General features: G+C 38.8%; 1 protein-coding gene across 1 annotated transcript; it reads right to left on the reverse strand.

The window, feature by feature from the left end:
• Positions 1-80: 80 nt before the first annotated feature.
• On the reverse strand, positions 81-17,022 carry LOC148848473 (ribose-phosphate pyrophosphokinase 5, chloroplastic). Its single transcript, XM_088949951.1, has 9 exons — positions 16,947-17,022; positions 16,344-16,517; positions 13,548-13,796; positions 12,917-13,060; positions 12,635-12,802; positions 8,874-8,943; positions 8,155-8,236; positions 838-997; positions 81-401 (listed from the first exon to the last, which is right to left on the reverse strand). The coding sequence occupies exons 3-9, from the start codon at positions 13,779-13,781 to the stop codon at positions 363-365; spliced, it is 897 nt and encodes a 298-aa protein (XP_088806077.1). The 5' UTR covers positions 13,782-13,796; positions 16,344-16,517; positions 16,947-17,022; the 3' UTR covers positions 81-362.
• Between the last annotated feature and the right edge of the window lie 305 nt (positions 17,023-17,327).

Raw genomic sequence — 17,327 nt, forward strand, 5'->3', positions numbered from 1 at the left:
CCTTCTCCAATTTGAATATTTTAGTAAGTGAAGCCCGATTTTATATAAAGCTCCAAAGAGGTACACTCAACAAACAGCAGTTTAATCGTATCCCATCAATCGGATCCATATTAATCATCAATCCTGGAAGGGCACATACACCACCCATCCACACAATTTTCCACTCTTGTGGGGAAATGGGAATTTTTATAAGACAAAAATAGGAAGAAGTCAGTCTGCTAGTAGTAAGAGACTTCCCCACTAAACCCCACAAAGTGTAAAAGACTTACAGAAATTGTTAGAGAGCAATAACATGACAATCCTGTTAGCAGTAGTAACTGGTAATTGAAGCCGAGAAGAAAACACCAGAACGGGATTTTGATTCAATCAATGCCCAAGCTGGAAAAGGGTTCAATTCCACCCTGATAACAGAAACAAAAACAAGAAAAAAAATGAACATGAAGCTACTCTCATTGACACTAATTTGCAAAATGATTGCTTAAAATCATGTAAAGATATTATCAACCATTTCGATTAAGATTCACACTTGAGGAATTAGACAAGGAAAAAATATAGAAGGAGAGGTCAGAATTGTATAAATATGAGCCTTCATAAATGGATAGACTGACAGAATCGGGTATGGTGGTTGAAAAGATTGCCCAATTTGATGAAACCACAATTATACTAGAATAGTCTAGAAACCTTACTAAAAAAACAAAGGAATTAAAATGGGCAAGGAAGAAAATGTGAAAAGGACAACGAAAAAGAGAGCTATAAGGTTAATAATAGCCATTTTTTGATTTAGAAAAGCTAATGCCATTGGTAAATAATCCAACTCTACTGAAAAATGCTACTCACAGAGCAGTCATCATGAACACGCCAAATTGTCTCGCCCAAAAGGTTTGCTACTGACAGAACAGTGAGCTGAGGAAAGTAGTTCTGTTCCATCACAGGAATGGTATTTGTGATAATCACTTCCTGAAACAGGCCACTTGACAACCTCTCAATGGCAGGAGGGCTGCAAGGGAAGAAGACTAAAATGTCAGAGTCATAATTGACAACAAAATGGATGCATGAATCTCATATTATGTTGTATTATAATGAAAATGACCTCAATTTAAAGTCTGGCATTGATTGAAATGAAAAGGAAAAACCCTTTTTTCCTTCTAAGCCTTTTGACTAATTGATGGCTATTATCATGGCAATCATAACAATAGATGCAAGCTTGGCGCCAGATATGCAAACTAGCCCACAGAAAATTGAACGTAGAGATTCAACCTAATTGGAAAACTATTACCATCCAAAATTATCCGCCCAAAAGAAATACAGATATTAGATGTATAGCTAACTATGAACCATTCAACGAGACAACTTTCTGATTATGAGATTTCCTAGATTTTGAACTCTTGGCAGTGTAGCCGGCCAGAGAGAGGTGAAAGAGGAGAGAAGAGAAGAGAAGAGAAGAGAAAAGAAAAGAGAGTTTGCAATGCAACAGTACTGGTGGTGCCAGTGTTTATTTAATATATATAGGGCGACAGAAATAACAAAGGAAAAGACCCTTGTGCCCCTGAGTACAATAACAGACATAACAGAAATAAAAAACGAAATAAAAAAACACTTTAATTAGACAAACAGGCCCTAACAACTGCAACTAAGTTATTCTAACATTATTCCAACACTCCCCCTCAAGTTGGAGCATAGATGTCCATCATGCCCAACTTGTCACACAAATCTTTGTGCCGCACATGATGAAGACCTTTGGTGAAGATATCTGCAAGTTGCTCTTCCGAGTTGACATATGGTGTGCACACTTCTCCACTTTCAAGTTTCTCTATGATAAAATGTTTGTCCACTTCAATGTATTTTGTCCTATCATGCAGAACTGGATTAGCAGCAATATTGATGGCTGCTTTATTGTCACAGTAGAGTGAAGTAGGATTGTTTACTGCAAAACCCAGTTCACCTAACAGATTTCTTATCCACATGATTTCCACAACCCCATGAGCCATCGCTCTATATTCTGCTTCAGCACTGGATCTAGCCACCACACTTTGTTTTTTGCTTCTCCATGTGACAAGGTTTCCTCCTACAAAGGCACAATAACCACTGGTGGACTTTCGGTCATTGACTGCTCTTGCCCAATCTGCATCAGTATATACTTCCACTTTTAAGTGACTGTGTTTCTGGAACAGCAAACCAGCCCCAGGAAACTTCTTGAGATATCTCAAGATCCTCTCTGCAGCCTCAAAGTGAGTTGTCATCGGGCTGTGCATGAATTGACTAAGGACACCCACTGCATAGGCAATATCAGGCCTGGTCATAGACAAATACAGAAGTCTCCCCACCAGTCTCTGGAACATCTTTACATCTTTCAAAAACTCTCCCTGACTGTCTCCCAGATGGTGATTAGGTTCAATAGGTGAATCAGATGGTTTTACCCCCAACTTGCCTATATCTTCTAGTAGATCTAGTACATACTTCCGTTGGGAAATAAAGAAGCCCTTGTGAGAGCGGGCAACTTCAATTCCAAGGAAGTATCGTAAGGGGCCTAGATCCTTCACCTCAAATTTAGTGGCTAAGAATTTTTTTAGTCTCTGGATTTCAGCCTCCCAATCTCCTGTGATCACTATGTCATCCATATACACAATAAGTGCTGCAATTTTACCTTCACCTCTTTTTACAAACAAGGTATGATCTGATTGGCATTGTTTGAATCCCATTTGTTGGACTGCTACATGGAACTTACTAAACCAAGCCCGAGGTGATTGTTTCAATCCATATAGGGACTTTTTCAACCTGCACACCTTTTGTTCACTGCCTCTGGCACAGAACCCTGGGGGTTGGGTCATGTACACCTCATCTTCCAAGTCACCATTCAAAAAGGCATTCTTGATGTCCAATTGGTGAAGATCCCAGTCAAGATTTGCTGCCAAGGAAAGGAGAATCCGGATGGAGTTCATCTTCGCTACAGGGGCAAAAGTCTCTGCATAGTCCACTCCATATACCTGTGTGAAGCCTCTTGCTACCAGTCTAGCCTTGTACTTTTCAATAGTTCCATCAGCTTTGTGTTTCACTGTGAACACCCACTTGCACCCCACTGGTTCCTTCCCCTCAGGAAGATCTACCAACTCCCACGTACCATTTTTATGTAAGGCATCAATTTCTTCCTGCATTGCATCTGTCCATTCAGGTTTTGACAAAGCTTCTGCCACGGTCTTAGGGATAGGAACACTGTCCACAGAGGAGAGGAAGGCACGGTACGAGGGTGAAACATGCTCATAGGACATAAAGTTAGAGATAAGATGATTAGTGGTACAAGATCTAACACCCTTTCTCTTAGCAATAGGAATATTAAGATCATTGGGGACATGTGAATCAACATGTAAAGGAGCAATGGGAGCAAGTGTACCTAGCTGATGAGACGGATCTGCCTCGGGTGAATCCGATGATGTTGGTTGCATAGTGTCTGGCTCCACGGCTCTTGAACTCTACTGGCTCTTATGACGACGATGGAAAACCCGGAACGGAGGATCGGGTAAAGGAGGTAGTTGAATCCGAGTTGTCGTCTGTTTCTCCTCAACCCTACTCTCCCCCTGAGGAGAAACCGAGAAGAACGGTTGACTCTCAAAGAATGAGACATCAATGGAAACATAGTACTTACGGGCAATGGGATCATAGCAACGATACCCCTTTTGAGATGAGGGGTAACCAAGAAAAACACAAGGAATAGCCCGAGGGTCAAGTTTACCACGAGTAGGTGATAGGTTGTGGACAAAACAACGACACCCAAAGACACGCATCGGAATGGTGGACAACGGGGCTGTAGGGAACAAGAGCTAATGTTGGGCCTATACTCTAGTAGCCGAGAGGGCATGCGATTGATGATATGTCACACACAATACTGCATCCATCCAGAACTGTTTCGGCACATTCATATGAATCAGCAAGCCACGAGCAACTTCGAGTAGATGACGATTTTTTCGTTCAGCCACACCATTTTGTTGGGGTGTCCTAGCACAAGAGCTTCGCTGAAGTGACCCACTCGAAGCAAAGAACTTCGTGAGATCACTATGGAAATATTCCTTTGCATTGTCCGACTGGAAAATATGAATTTCCGTTTGGAACTGAGTGAACACCATGCGTTGGAAATCTTTCACAATTTGTGGCACTTCATCTCGAGATCGCATAGGATAAACCCAAGTGTATCGAGAATAATCATCAATCAACGTAACAAAATACTTATAACCAGCCGTAGTAGGTAGAGTAACAGGGCCCCAAACATCAGAATAAACAATATGAAATGGAAATTCAGATCTTTTATTTCTTAAAGGTAAAGAGCTTCTACAATGCTTACTCAACTGACAAGTTTGACACTGTAACTGACTCACTGACAAGGACTCAAAAATCTTTGGGAACATAACTTTTAACGAATCAAAAGAAAGATGACCTAAACGACTATGCCATAAATAGGCCTGACTCTCACTCGCCGAACTTGTGGACTCAGTCGCCACTAGACCAGCATTATTCTCCAACACGTAGAGACCATCCACCATGCTTCCTCTACCAATCGTCTTCCCCGAGGTCAAATCCTGAAACACACATGAAGACGGAAAAAAAGTGACTGAGCAGTTCAAAGAGTGAGTAATACTACTAATGGACAACAAATTAATAGGTAATTTCGGAACATGCAGGACATTTGGAAGAGTAAGGCCAAGTGGGAGAGATATGGTGCCTCGGCCAGCTATGGTAGAAAAAGAACCATCAGCCAGTCTTACCTTATCTCTCCCAAAGAGAAGGTTATATGTCTGGAACAAATTTGACTTACCGGTCATGTGATTTGAGGCTCCGGAGTCAATAATCCAAGGTGGATCAGTAGTATGAGATGACACATGGAAGACTGTGGCATTACCTGATGTAGACGCAAATGAGGTAGGAGTAGGCCCAGAATCCACCTGGCGGAGAGTCCTACCATACAATTCCAAATGTTCACGGAAGGAATTGATAATATCTTCCTTAGGGTCAGAACCGGGATGTCTCTCCTGAGTTACGGAAGGACTAGTCTTTGTCGATGCCAAATTAGCTGAGTTATACCTTCTTTGATTCTTTTGGCCTGGTTTCTTGCCTTGATCCGGTGCTGACTTCTTACCCAAATCCTGTGCCCATTTAGGTTTTCCATGGAGATCCCAGCATGTATCTTTAGTGTGTCGTGTCTTCTGGCAGTGAGTGCACCAAAGTTTGCTTTTATCTTCTGTTTTTTTCTGAGTGTCACCCCTTTTAAAACCACCTCCGACATTTGTATCTGAATTTCCCCAGACCGCTAGAGCAACTGGCTCCCCTTCTACACCATTCATCACACTTCTTCTGCTTTCTTCTGACTGCACCAAGGCATACACCTCCTGAACTGATGGCAAGTCTTTACTACCCAAGATACCCTGATGGACTCATATGACTGATTCAGCCCTAGGAGAAAGGCAAACACGCGTTGCTGTGATACAAGTGACTTATAGGCTTTTGCATCTTCATCACACTTCCAATTCACATTCTGATAGTGATCAAGTTCTTTCCATATTGATGTCAAATCAGAATAGTACATCGAGAGAATCCTCTCCCCCTGCTTGCAAGTAGAAGATTCTGCTTGTAGTTGATATATCTTGGCATAGTGTCTCTGTTCTGAATAAGTGGACTTCGCTTTTCCCATATCTCACAAGCAGTTTCAGCCCACATAAAGGTCTTCCTTACTTGTGACAGCATTGAAACCAAGAGCCAAGACATCACCATACTATTCTCTTGGTCCCACCTATCATGCTCAGCACTTCCATACTTCGATTCCTTTACTCTCCCATTGATGTATCCTATTCGCCCCCTAGTAGTGATGTAGAGTTTTATCCCCCTAGACCACTCAAGGTAATTCAGACCATCAAAGGGAATGACAGCCATGGGAAAGCTCATATCCATTTCCCCACTCACTCCATTGTGGCTCCCTGAGATTTCTGAAGTAGCAGAATTCTCAGTCGACATGGTCAAGCAGTTACTCAGTCCCACACACCGGATTTAGGACCCTTCCTTACTCCACAAAGCAATGCTCCACTCAGTTCACACCCACACACTAGGGTTTACCAACCAGATTGTGCACAAACCGTACCAAATTCTGGACAAAACCGAGGTAATATTCGGCAGTTTCAGACCTGCCTATCAGAATTCTAGAATGGCTAACAGCCACTAATCAGTAGGAGAGATCCTTCTTGCTTATAGTCAACTCAAACCATTGAGAGGACAGGTCAGCATTGACCTACAGTTGTCTTAACACATCAACAGGATCACACGACCCAAGACAACTAGGGTTACACAAGTTCGATAGCATTCAGCCACCCCAGATTCATAGGGTTTTCACTCGGCCCATGATCAAGGAGAGTAAAGAGGAGAAAAATAGAGGAAGAACTGTACTAGTCGTAGCTATTCTGTAGTCCAGAATCAGATTTCCTTTCTGCTAGCCTGTTCCACTAATCAGTAGGGTTGATCGATCTTCGCTTGACAGTAGGGTTGATCGGTCTGCTCTCTTTTAATCAGTATTCCTGCTCTAATACCATCTTGGCAGTGTAGCCGGCCAGAGATAGGTGAAAGAGGAGAGAAGAGAAGAGAAAAGAAAAGAGAGAGTTTGCAATGCAACAGTACTGGTGGCGCCAGTGTTTATTTAATATATATAGGGCGACAAAAATAACAAAGGAAAAGACCCTTGTGCCCCTGAGTACAATAACAGACATAACAGAAATAAAAAACGAAATAAAAAAAAAAACACTTTAATTAGACAAACAGGCCCTAACAACTGCAACTAAGTTATTCTAACATTATTCCAACATGAACATAACATACATAAAAGGTTGAGTCCCCATTCTATCGATATCTGCTAGAACTTGTAGTCAGAGTTGAACCAAGAGTTCAAAGTGAGATTTCCAGAGCCTTGCATCTCAATTTATTCATCAAAACAAAAGTGAGATTTCCAGAGTAGAAGGCAGTTTTGTCTTTTGTTAATAGCATTATATTTTCCACTGTTAAGAATCACTTAACAAGGGCACTTCTGTAATTTTACACATTCTAAATAGTGGAACAACAGTTCAAGTCATCAGAAGAGAAGATTCTGCTTGAATCTTCTTCCTGTAGATCTCTTTCCTCTCTCACTTCTTTTCCTCTGTACTTTCTACTGTAGAAGACCTCTCTCTCTACCTTTTCCCTTCTTTTCCTTTTCTTTTCTTACCTTTTTCTCAGCTTGTAACATGGTATCAGAGCAGTGAACTCGACTGTCAATGTTCATACCTCTTTTTTCCACCCTAGGATTTGAGAACTCTTTCTCTTCAAGACAAGGAGCTAAAGGTCCTTAAAAGGACTGGTCGCCCTTTAAGAAAAGAAGCTTTAATGCCTTAAGTTGGTCAGTTTAAGGTGTTGGTGATGGTGTACTAAGCCCTCACTTGCCACAGCCTTAGACGTGAGTACAGGTACGTGTGCTGAGTGTGACTATTTTTTGACAGTTTGTGGTGTTTAGTTTGGTGTGTTGTGGTGTAAGAACTTACTATGGTGTGTAGAGCCTTTTGGTACACTACAAGTATTAGCCTTTTGTTGGTTTGGGGCTGAAAACCACTGTAGGAATAACAGTTGTAATTCTACACATTCTAAATAGTGGAATAACTGTTCAGGTCGATAGGAGAGAAGGGTTCTGTTCAAATCTTCTTTAGACCTCTTTTCTCTCTTTCTTTCCTCCTTACTTTATACTGTAAAAGACCTCTCTCCTCTCTACCTTTTTCCCTTCTTTTCCTTTTCTTTTCTAACTTTTTTCTCAAGTTGTAACAAGATGCAGGTTCTCAAATGTTGTAATGAAAATTTTCACCACAAGAAAAGGGGTAGTAGCAATTTTAATGATCCATGAACACTCATTTGTGAGTCATCATTTTAGCTTCATGATTTCTTTTCTTTTCTTTTCTTTCTTTTTTTTTTTTTTTTTGCAAGATTGAATTCCAGGATTTTATGAAGAGCAAAATGAAGAGTTGAGAGAGGATTCCATTTTCTTCCATAATTCACAAAGAATTCTCTACCAAGACCAAACACCAAGAAAGCATAAATTTGTGGCATGAACCAAAAGTTATTCCAACAATAAACGAAGGAATGCATTTAAGGTGGAGGTACCTAAAAACAGCATGTGTGCTGCATGCATAAACTTCCCTGGCACCCTCTTGGTGTAACAGCTCAGCACCTTTTGCAATAGTCCCTGGCATCATTCAAGTAAATAAACAATAATTACATAAAGATTTATCAGGAAACAACTAAACCAACAACAGCAAAACAATTAGTAAAAAATTCAGAATAAATTGCCAGCATTAATCCTGCAAAAGATGTCCTGGGACATAGACGCACAACAACTCCTATAGGCCATAACACAACAACTAGCTTGAGGCAGAGAAAACCAATGACTGGCATATTAAAGCCATTTATACATAAACAGATAATTTGTAATTGAAAGATATTTTCTAATACAAAAGGATTATAAAAGCTCAGTTTGGAAAGAGTGCAAATACAAATATGTACAATACAAAGCCTTATATTTTGTATTTCTAAACATGTATTTGCATTGTACATATTTGTATTTGCACTCCTTCCAAACTGAACTAAAAGAAATCTAAGTTGCAAGATGTGAAGCAGCATGAACAGAAAAATCTGTTCCTAATAAGCAAAGATCAATACCATTTCAGGTTGACAAAGAAATAAAAAATGGATATAATGATGATTTATGAAACATCAAATATATCTCTGTATCAAGCAATGCAAGGAGCATTGTTTGATATACTAGGAAAATCCTTTTTTACATTCAGGTAATCAGTCTATGCTTCGTCTTAGAGGTGACTCACCAGCAGTGTCAATCATGTCATCAACCATAACAGCTACTTTTCCTTTAACATCACCTATAAGATTCATCACCTGGAAAACAATATTCACAACATATATTTAAGGAGTTAACATGTCAATACAGTTTCTTTGATATCCTTAGAAAGTTATAATTTAAAATATCTTTAAGAGTTAAATAAGCAGAACCTTTAGACTTTAAAACAAATAATGGATTGTGGCATTGTGTGTTAGAAGAAATTGCCCTAACAGTAAGAAAGTTTTCTATTTTATCTGTATATGTACATAGATTTAGGCATCACAGGAATTCCGCTAGAGGGCATACAAGCATGACCATGGTATGTCCACATCACAGTGCAACAACTCTACAATTGCAATAGACACCTACATCCACAATATAAAATAATGAAATGTCGTAGTAACGCAAAGTACATTAGCTCTAACTTAAGAACCTCGTTATCACAGTCTTGTCTTGCAATCTGATACATCATCGCAATGATCTCCTAAGCTATGATGACATTCTGCCTTGGTGTGTTATCGACTTATAGCAACACCACAACAACACAACAGTGCAATTCATCCAAACTCGATTTGCAATGACAAGCCAACACTTGGACACTTCCGGAAAACTTCTAAGATACACTTGGACAAGCTTTTAGAAGGGGGCAGTAGTTATACTTGTGCTCATGTGTAGATCCCAAAGAGAAGGGTGGGAACCTAGACCCTGGGATCTCCGCATGGATGCGTGGCAAAACCCCACTTGTGCTCGCCTATTTCAGATCTAATAGAATAACAAACTTTCCCGCTTAGGGAGGAAAATTTCTACATGAATTAACTCAATAAATAGAAGAGGCTCGAAGCCCTCCTCACCTCAATCTTTCAGAACTCTTGTGTAAGCTCTGTTGAACTGAAACCCTAGCCTTCCCTAAGCTTCCCTGCTACAACCTCCTTCCTCCTTCCATCCTCTTACAAAGCCATCTACCGCCCTTCAAGTAAGACCCCTTCGTTCCCTTTCCCGTGTTGCCAACAATCTGTTTATCATACCCCTGTATTGATAAACTTCTGGGATTCGACTATAAAAGCCCTACTTGCATGCCCACCCTCACACTCGAGCTTTGGAAAGACAAAGTACCTAACTTGAATATAATTTTTGTAGCACCTAAGAAGAAAACATGCAAGAGACTAAGATCCACATACCAATGTTGTAAAACACAGAGGTGTAATTTAGATCCCAAGAGGCATAAGCCTCTCAAGCAAAAGGAGGCATAAATCTCCTTAAGAGGGGGATGAGGAGGAAGAAGAAGAGGAAGGAGGATCTTCTTCTTTTGTGTGTTTCTTTTTTATGAAAGATATCTTTATTAAGAAAAAAGAAGATGCATAAAACTAGTTGAGGCAGAGCCCTCAGCCAAAACTTTTTTCCCTTCCCTTTTCTTTCCTTTCTTTTTTTCTTTTTTTTTTTTTGATCAATATTTTCTTTCTTTTTCTTTTCCTTCCTTTCTTATCTCCTTTTTTTTCTGTCTTTTTCTTCTTTTTGTCTTTTTTGTAGGAGGCATAAATGAGGTGTATGCCTCAGAGGCATCAACGCCCCTGGCATATACACCTCAAGGCATTTTGGAGGCACCTTACTGGAGGCACGCTTTCAAACATAAACCTCTTATGCCTTTTAAAACATTGATGCAAACCACACTCCTTGTGATGGTTTGATTAATACTTCGGGTCAAAAATAAACCAAACACATTCACATCTCTTTACACGTTTTTTGAAACTCAAGATGGAGAAACTAGCTTGAGTTTGCAAAGTAGAATGGTAAAGTAGAAATCACGAAGATGATTGGGGGAAGCCACGAGATTGGAGAGGATCAGAAATTGGAGTTGACAATAGGCAAGCCAACTAACTTTGATATATCTTATATACTAATCTTGGGCATTTGAGATCAAAGTGTATTCAAATGCTGATTGAACAAGTGCAAAAGCAGAATACATTACAGTATGCTTTAAACCAGGGAAACGTGACCCCAGACATTCCACTACTTAGAGGCACATGAAGCATACACCTCTAGCATGACTCATGCAAAAGGCGTTTGAGATGCACGCCTCAGATGTTTCAACGTATTTAGCATATGACTCAAGGCATTTTGAGGGTGCCTTGCTTGGAAGTTCCAAGCGTACGCCTCCCACAGCTATTAAAAATTTGCTGCATATGTCATTGATAATATCATTCAGTGCAGTCCATAAAATATATACAAAAGAACTCTATAGTATCACTCAATTTTTTAAAAGCAGCTAGGACCAGATGGAAAGAATCATAGATTTAGGATTGAAAATCAGACATTTTTCCGGACTGCTTTGGAAATTGAACCGGGTTGACAGAAAAGAACAAGATTTGCCTCACTATATGGTTCAAAGTCTTCTCTATTATTTTTATTTTTTGATACACAAGTCTTTTATGTTATGCATCAATGACAAACTGTAAAAAAATCACCATCAATAATATTGACTCCCTTATCAAGGTTGTTAACAGTACTAACTATAATATGCATCAACAACCTCATTTGTCATGTAGGGCAGACCCATTACAAACACATACCAAACATATAATATCTTTTGCTTTTGCATCTATTATGGTCCCTGATTCCCAGATACATGTGCATGCCTAGAGTGCTGTCAAACATGATATGTACCCAATATGACACCAGATTCTGCATGCACATTCATGAATACAGTATATAGTATCAACACTTCTAAAATATGTCAAAGGGTATGTTTGACCTTTCATACCATAAAAGACCTGTGTTAGAAACATAATTAATCTGGCAAGACATAAGTCTTAAGATATGTCATGAAGCTTCAAAAGCTAGAAATAGAAGCATAATCAATCATATGGAACATTCATACCCATATCCATGTTCAGGATTTTTAGGAAATGGAGAGTTGTATCCCTGTCTCCCATATCCATGCTCATTAAGTACCCAATCTAAGTCAGCATCCAGTTTACCCTTCCCATGGCCCTAGGTCCCTAGCTAGCTGGGACCATCATCAGGTAATGACCCTTCTATAACATCAACTACTTAATCCTGAAATTACCAAGGATATATGATATATCAAAAACTCCATGGAATAGCAATAATCATCATATATTGGTTTACAATGACCATGTTGCACACAATAAAGAGAAAATAGCAGCCTATAGATTTAGAAGAGAACGTCATTGATCTTGAGGACTTCCTAGAAACTTGTATAACCATGTCATAGACTCATAGATAGAAGAGATCAATCGAGAGAAATGATGGAAGAGAAGCTCCTCATATGGGTGAACTACATATATCATCAGACCCAAGAAAGCATAGAAAAACCCAATTGATGATCTGGAAATTTGGACTGCAAAGGCCTATTGATGAGGTAGAGTCAAGGTTCAAAGTATTGATACACCCCAATACACCAAAAGGGGTGTATTGATACTTTGAAACCTTGCGCTTCTTTTTTTTTCTAAATTTCACAGGGGGGCATTTTTATGTTATTTAATTTAAAAAAAAAAGGTTTTTAAAAATACCTTAAAACAGGCATATTGTTGAGCAAAAGATACGATATGATACCCCCAATACAGGGGCATATAGTATCAAAACTTTGAACCTTGGGTAGGCTCCATGTGAAATCCACTGTATGTTCCAATTTGACAATTACAAAAAACATGGATTGGTGCAAGTTCACATGAAGGTTGGAGGTAAGATTATATCTACCACTAATATACTTTAAGTTGGTGTTACTACCTCAGCAACATTGTGCCCATGGCGTCTTTTATCCACAATGGCTAATGGAGCATCAGACAGTTTCTTGGCAAAAGCACGTGCCCTAGCAACACCTCCAACATCTGGTGAAACCACCACCAAATCACCAGAACTTATAGTCTTGCTGGCTAGGTAATCAAGAATTACAGGCTGAAGATACACAGAACAAAAAATAGCAATTATTAGTCAAAAAGTCAACATAAACGGAAATACTTGGATTAGATAAGTAGAGAAAATTAAGTCCTGGAAAATTAAATCAATCACCTGACCATGTACATGATCCACTGGAATATCAAAGTAACCCATGGACTGGCCTGAATGAAGATCACATGCAAGAACACGGTTTGCACCTGCTTCAGTAATCAGATTTGCAACAAGTTTTGCTGCAATAGACTCACGTCCTTGTGTCTGAAAATAGAAATTCATATGATAGTGATAGACTTCAGTGTTATTACCAAAAAGCTTTCATCAACTTATTAAATTGTGAAACTAATGAAGCAACACTAACCAGTGATAAGAAGTTAATATATACAGGCTAAGATAACAATTAGTATAAAAAAATATGCCAGTCATTCTGTACTTATAAGTAGTAAATGCTCAAATCTTAAACATAATGAGATCTCCAAGGTAAGACATCAATGTCAGAGGATGGCCAAAGACCAATTAGTTGCACTTACTACAGGAGAAAATTGCATAGATTGAATAGAAGAGCTGTTTATAAGATCAGTTTGGTTATCTAGCCTTAGAGATCAAGGTACAGGACATCAAAAGTTAAGTCCTGATACCATGCATGTGCACTTCCATTCCTTTTGTACAGTATATCTATATATGATACTCAAACTATGATCACCATGGACCAAATTTATTTTAGTTCAACTCAAGAAACAGGAACTACCTTTCTATCAGCCCTAGCATATCCAAAATATGGAATAACTGCAGTAATATTTTTGGCAGATGCCCTCCGACAAGCATCTATCATTATTAGAAGTTCCATGAGATTCTCATTCGCTGGAGGGCTTGTGGGTTGCAGTAGGTATACATCACACCCTCTAACACTCTCTTTCAATTGAACATAGATCTCGCCATCAGCAAACCGTTTTATGTTGATCTTTCCAAGCTCCAGGCCCATGTAGCAAGCAATTTCCTAGGAGGGTACATCAATGCATCAGGATAAGTTAATATATGACCTTCTAAGCATCTTCAGATAACAATGTTTATATAACATCACAGAAAGAAGGCATAACAGTTCAACCATTACTGAATAATGAAATAACAACATCGACATTTCCTAATAAATGTATTTCTTCAGACAAAATGAAAAAAAAAAAAGATAGCAAGGATTTGCAAACTAATTGTACCATTAATACAAGAGTCATCCATATCAACTCCTAGAGAATCTAAAGTTCCACCTATAAACCAAAAATGGGTTATGACCTATTATGAAATGTCTTGGATGAGTTCCTGTTAATGATAAAATATGTATTAGATGGTGGTTGCGTTTGACTACCCTCTTCCCAACAAAAATTATTCCACAGAAAGAAATATTTCTTACATGGGGGACATGTATATGTCTAATGGAACTTGGATACATCTATTTTCAGGATCTTCCACGAAGAAGATAGAGATTTCTAATTAACCCTACCCAACTACCATTTTACAATCCATAAGGGTTTCCTTAATTAAGAACCAAAAATGACCAAAGAAGTTGAAATTAGGAATCTAGTGATTACAGAAAAATCTTGTATTTTTATCATTCAAGAGCATAAACTCAAGAATATCGAATGAGAAGTTAAAAAAGGCATCCACAGCACAACCACAATTGAGAATACACCTTGAGCAACAAATTATATGAAAGAAAACCTATCCATTCATAAGGTTAGTGGTAGAGCAGGTTGATTGTGGCACAGAAACTGCCTAAAAAATGACTAGGCCACTGATATGCCAAAAGTTTGGCATAATTAAGAATTTATGATTAGTTCCTTCAACACTCTAAGTGAAGAAGGACAAAAAAGGATCCTCATCACAAGGATGACTACCAATTTCTTTTTTTTTTCTCTCTTTTTTTTTTTGTGCTACAATTTGGGAATATATAGCACTAAAACATCCGAGGGGTAGTGCAACCCCATAGGTCCTCTATCCAGATTCTTTCTTGAGTTGAACGAATGCTTGAGGGTCCATCACAATGTGCCTTTGATTGGCCAGGAAATCTGCTAGTTGGTTTGCTTCTCTAAATACATGCTTGATCTTAAAGTTCATTCCACTTCTTTCCATTGTCCTTTTAAGCCTTATATAATGGTCATCATGTTCCATGGAGGCTTCACTTTCCCATTAATGCTTCCTGTAATTTGCTTTGAGTCCCCTTCTAGAATTGTGCAGTTGACATTGAGTCTTACTGCCTCTTCAATTGTTTCTTTTGCCACCCATGCTTCTGCAACTGGAATTGCACTGGCTTCTATTTCCTTGAAGTTGTTGGAGATGATGTTGCCCCAGTAGTCTCTCACCACCCAAGCTATTGCTGCAGCTCCATCTCCTCAAACTGAGGCATCAAAATTTATTTTAATCTGGTTCATCTGCATGGCTTCCATCTGATGACTTTTTTTTTTAGTATATATGGCATTCCCTTGGTAGTCTCTCAGGTCAACAGTTGCCTTTTCAAATTTCAATGAGTCTCACAGGGTCATACGAAATGTCATTAAAGATGCATGCATTCCTTTGTTTCCACATATACCATATAATGCGGCCCATTTTCTACATTAATTCTTTTTCCTATTGAGTTTTTTGTCTAACTATCCAAGTTCAATGCTATTATGTTTAGGCCCGATCGAATATTGGTCCACCAATTGCCATAAATAAATGAATATCAGACTCCTTACAATTGTTGCATACTGGGCAAGTTGGGTCCACATTCCAAACCAAAGAAGTGTAGACCATGCATTTCTCTATAGGCTGAAAGCACAAAAACTGTCTGTTCAAAGTGAATGGCTACATTTGTGCTAAAATCCCAGAGGTTAGGTACATATCCAGTCCAGCCCTCCCATGACCAATGGTCAGGCCAGCATTGGGCAATGGCACTTTTTGCTCTGATTAAAAATATTTCTTAACATCCATCTCTAAGAACAAGTCCTCGTAGCAATTTTTAGAAGCTTGTATATATTTTTAGCTGATTAGCAAAGTGGGGGAAAGAGATCCTCAAACCCAATAGTCCAATTGGTCTTCAAGGAGACTACAGAAGCAGTCAGCTCAAGGAGAATCGATATTTTAAATAGATCATAATCTTATGCTTTTCATTTCTGGCTTCCAAGTGTTCCACTAAATATGCGGACAAACCAAGGTTTCAAGGTAGCCAGTTAAATTCTCCAGAACTCAATGACCTTTCTTTCTGGATTTTGATGATCAAGTTAATCCTTTAACTAAAAGAGAAGGTATGATAGAATTCATTTTAGATGGTAATCACCCATACTCAATGGTGTTAATACCAAAAATACAAATAAAAATACTCTCTGAACCAAAAAAAAAAAACAAAAAAATTATGTGCAAATGATAAGAAGTAGGTTAAATTTTGAATTTTGAGAATTAACATACTTCTCTATTTTTACAGGGATATCTGTATTCTGAAAAATGAAAAAAAAAAATATATATATATATATATATATATATATATATATATATATATATATCTGAGAAAACTTGCCTGAGAAAGAGTAGGATTTGCAGTGCCTGAGAAAATGCGCAGCCTGGTATCATTTTTGTTCTTGAAATTCTCTGGGTACTTTGAAGTCAATAAACTGGGAATGGTTTGCTCATTAAACACTGGAATGCTTGGTTTTCCATTGTAAATCTTTAAGGGCTCCACCAGATTGCACCTCTTAACAAAGAACACCAAAATAAATCAGAACATTTTTTTCTTTGGAGGGGCGGGGGGGTTGGGAATATGTAAAGGAACTGCTCCAAAAATGAGTTTCAAATTAATAAGAAACCATTCAACCTCTTTAGTTTGGATATTCCGAATGGGTAAAGAAAAAACACTGGAACTCACATGGCGAGACAAACATCAACCTCAGGTTATTTTTAAATTCATCAAACAGAGACATAAAATCTTACAGTAAGCATGCTACAGCTTGAGACCAAAAATACATGAAACCTAGATAAATGAGAAGTCGCAAAAAGTCCTCCATGTTCCCTAAGCTCTAGATAGTCGAAACTCACGCAAATACTTGAGAATTCGAAATCGCTCTTCTAAGTAAATTAACCTGTTTCTAAATGAACAGGAACAGGGAGAAGGATAAATACTAACCACGCCGTTTCGAGAAGAAAGCCGAAAACGAGGCTCGTTGGAAATAAAAATTCCACGGCACAGAGAGGAACCAAACCCTAGTATAGTGAACCAGAGATGTAGCGGCGAGGCGAAGTGGGGAGCTTGCAATCGAACAAACCGACCAAGGATTTCTCTCTTTTTCACTTTCTCTGCAATTGATGTGGCATTATCTGAACAAACCGAAGATTAGTGGTTTATTCTTCTTTGACTTTTGCCCGTGTCGGAGAGGCGATCGGGTCTTAAGTAGTAATGTGGCTCGTAGGCTTTGGGAGTGACCAGTGGTCTACTCTTTTCTAACTTTGGGCGTGCCGAAGAGGCGACCGGGTCTGAAGTAGTAATATGGCCCATAGGCTTTGGGAG

This window comes from Nelumbo lutea, chromosome 6 (genome assembly GCF_056320005.1).
Source record: "Nelumbo lutea isolate HS-2025 chromosome 6, American lotus-T2T, whole genome shotgun sequence".
Classification (NCBI taxonomy): Eukaryota; Viridiplantae; Streptophyta; class Magnoliopsida; order Proteales; family Nelumbonaceae; genus Nelumbo; species Nelumbo lutea.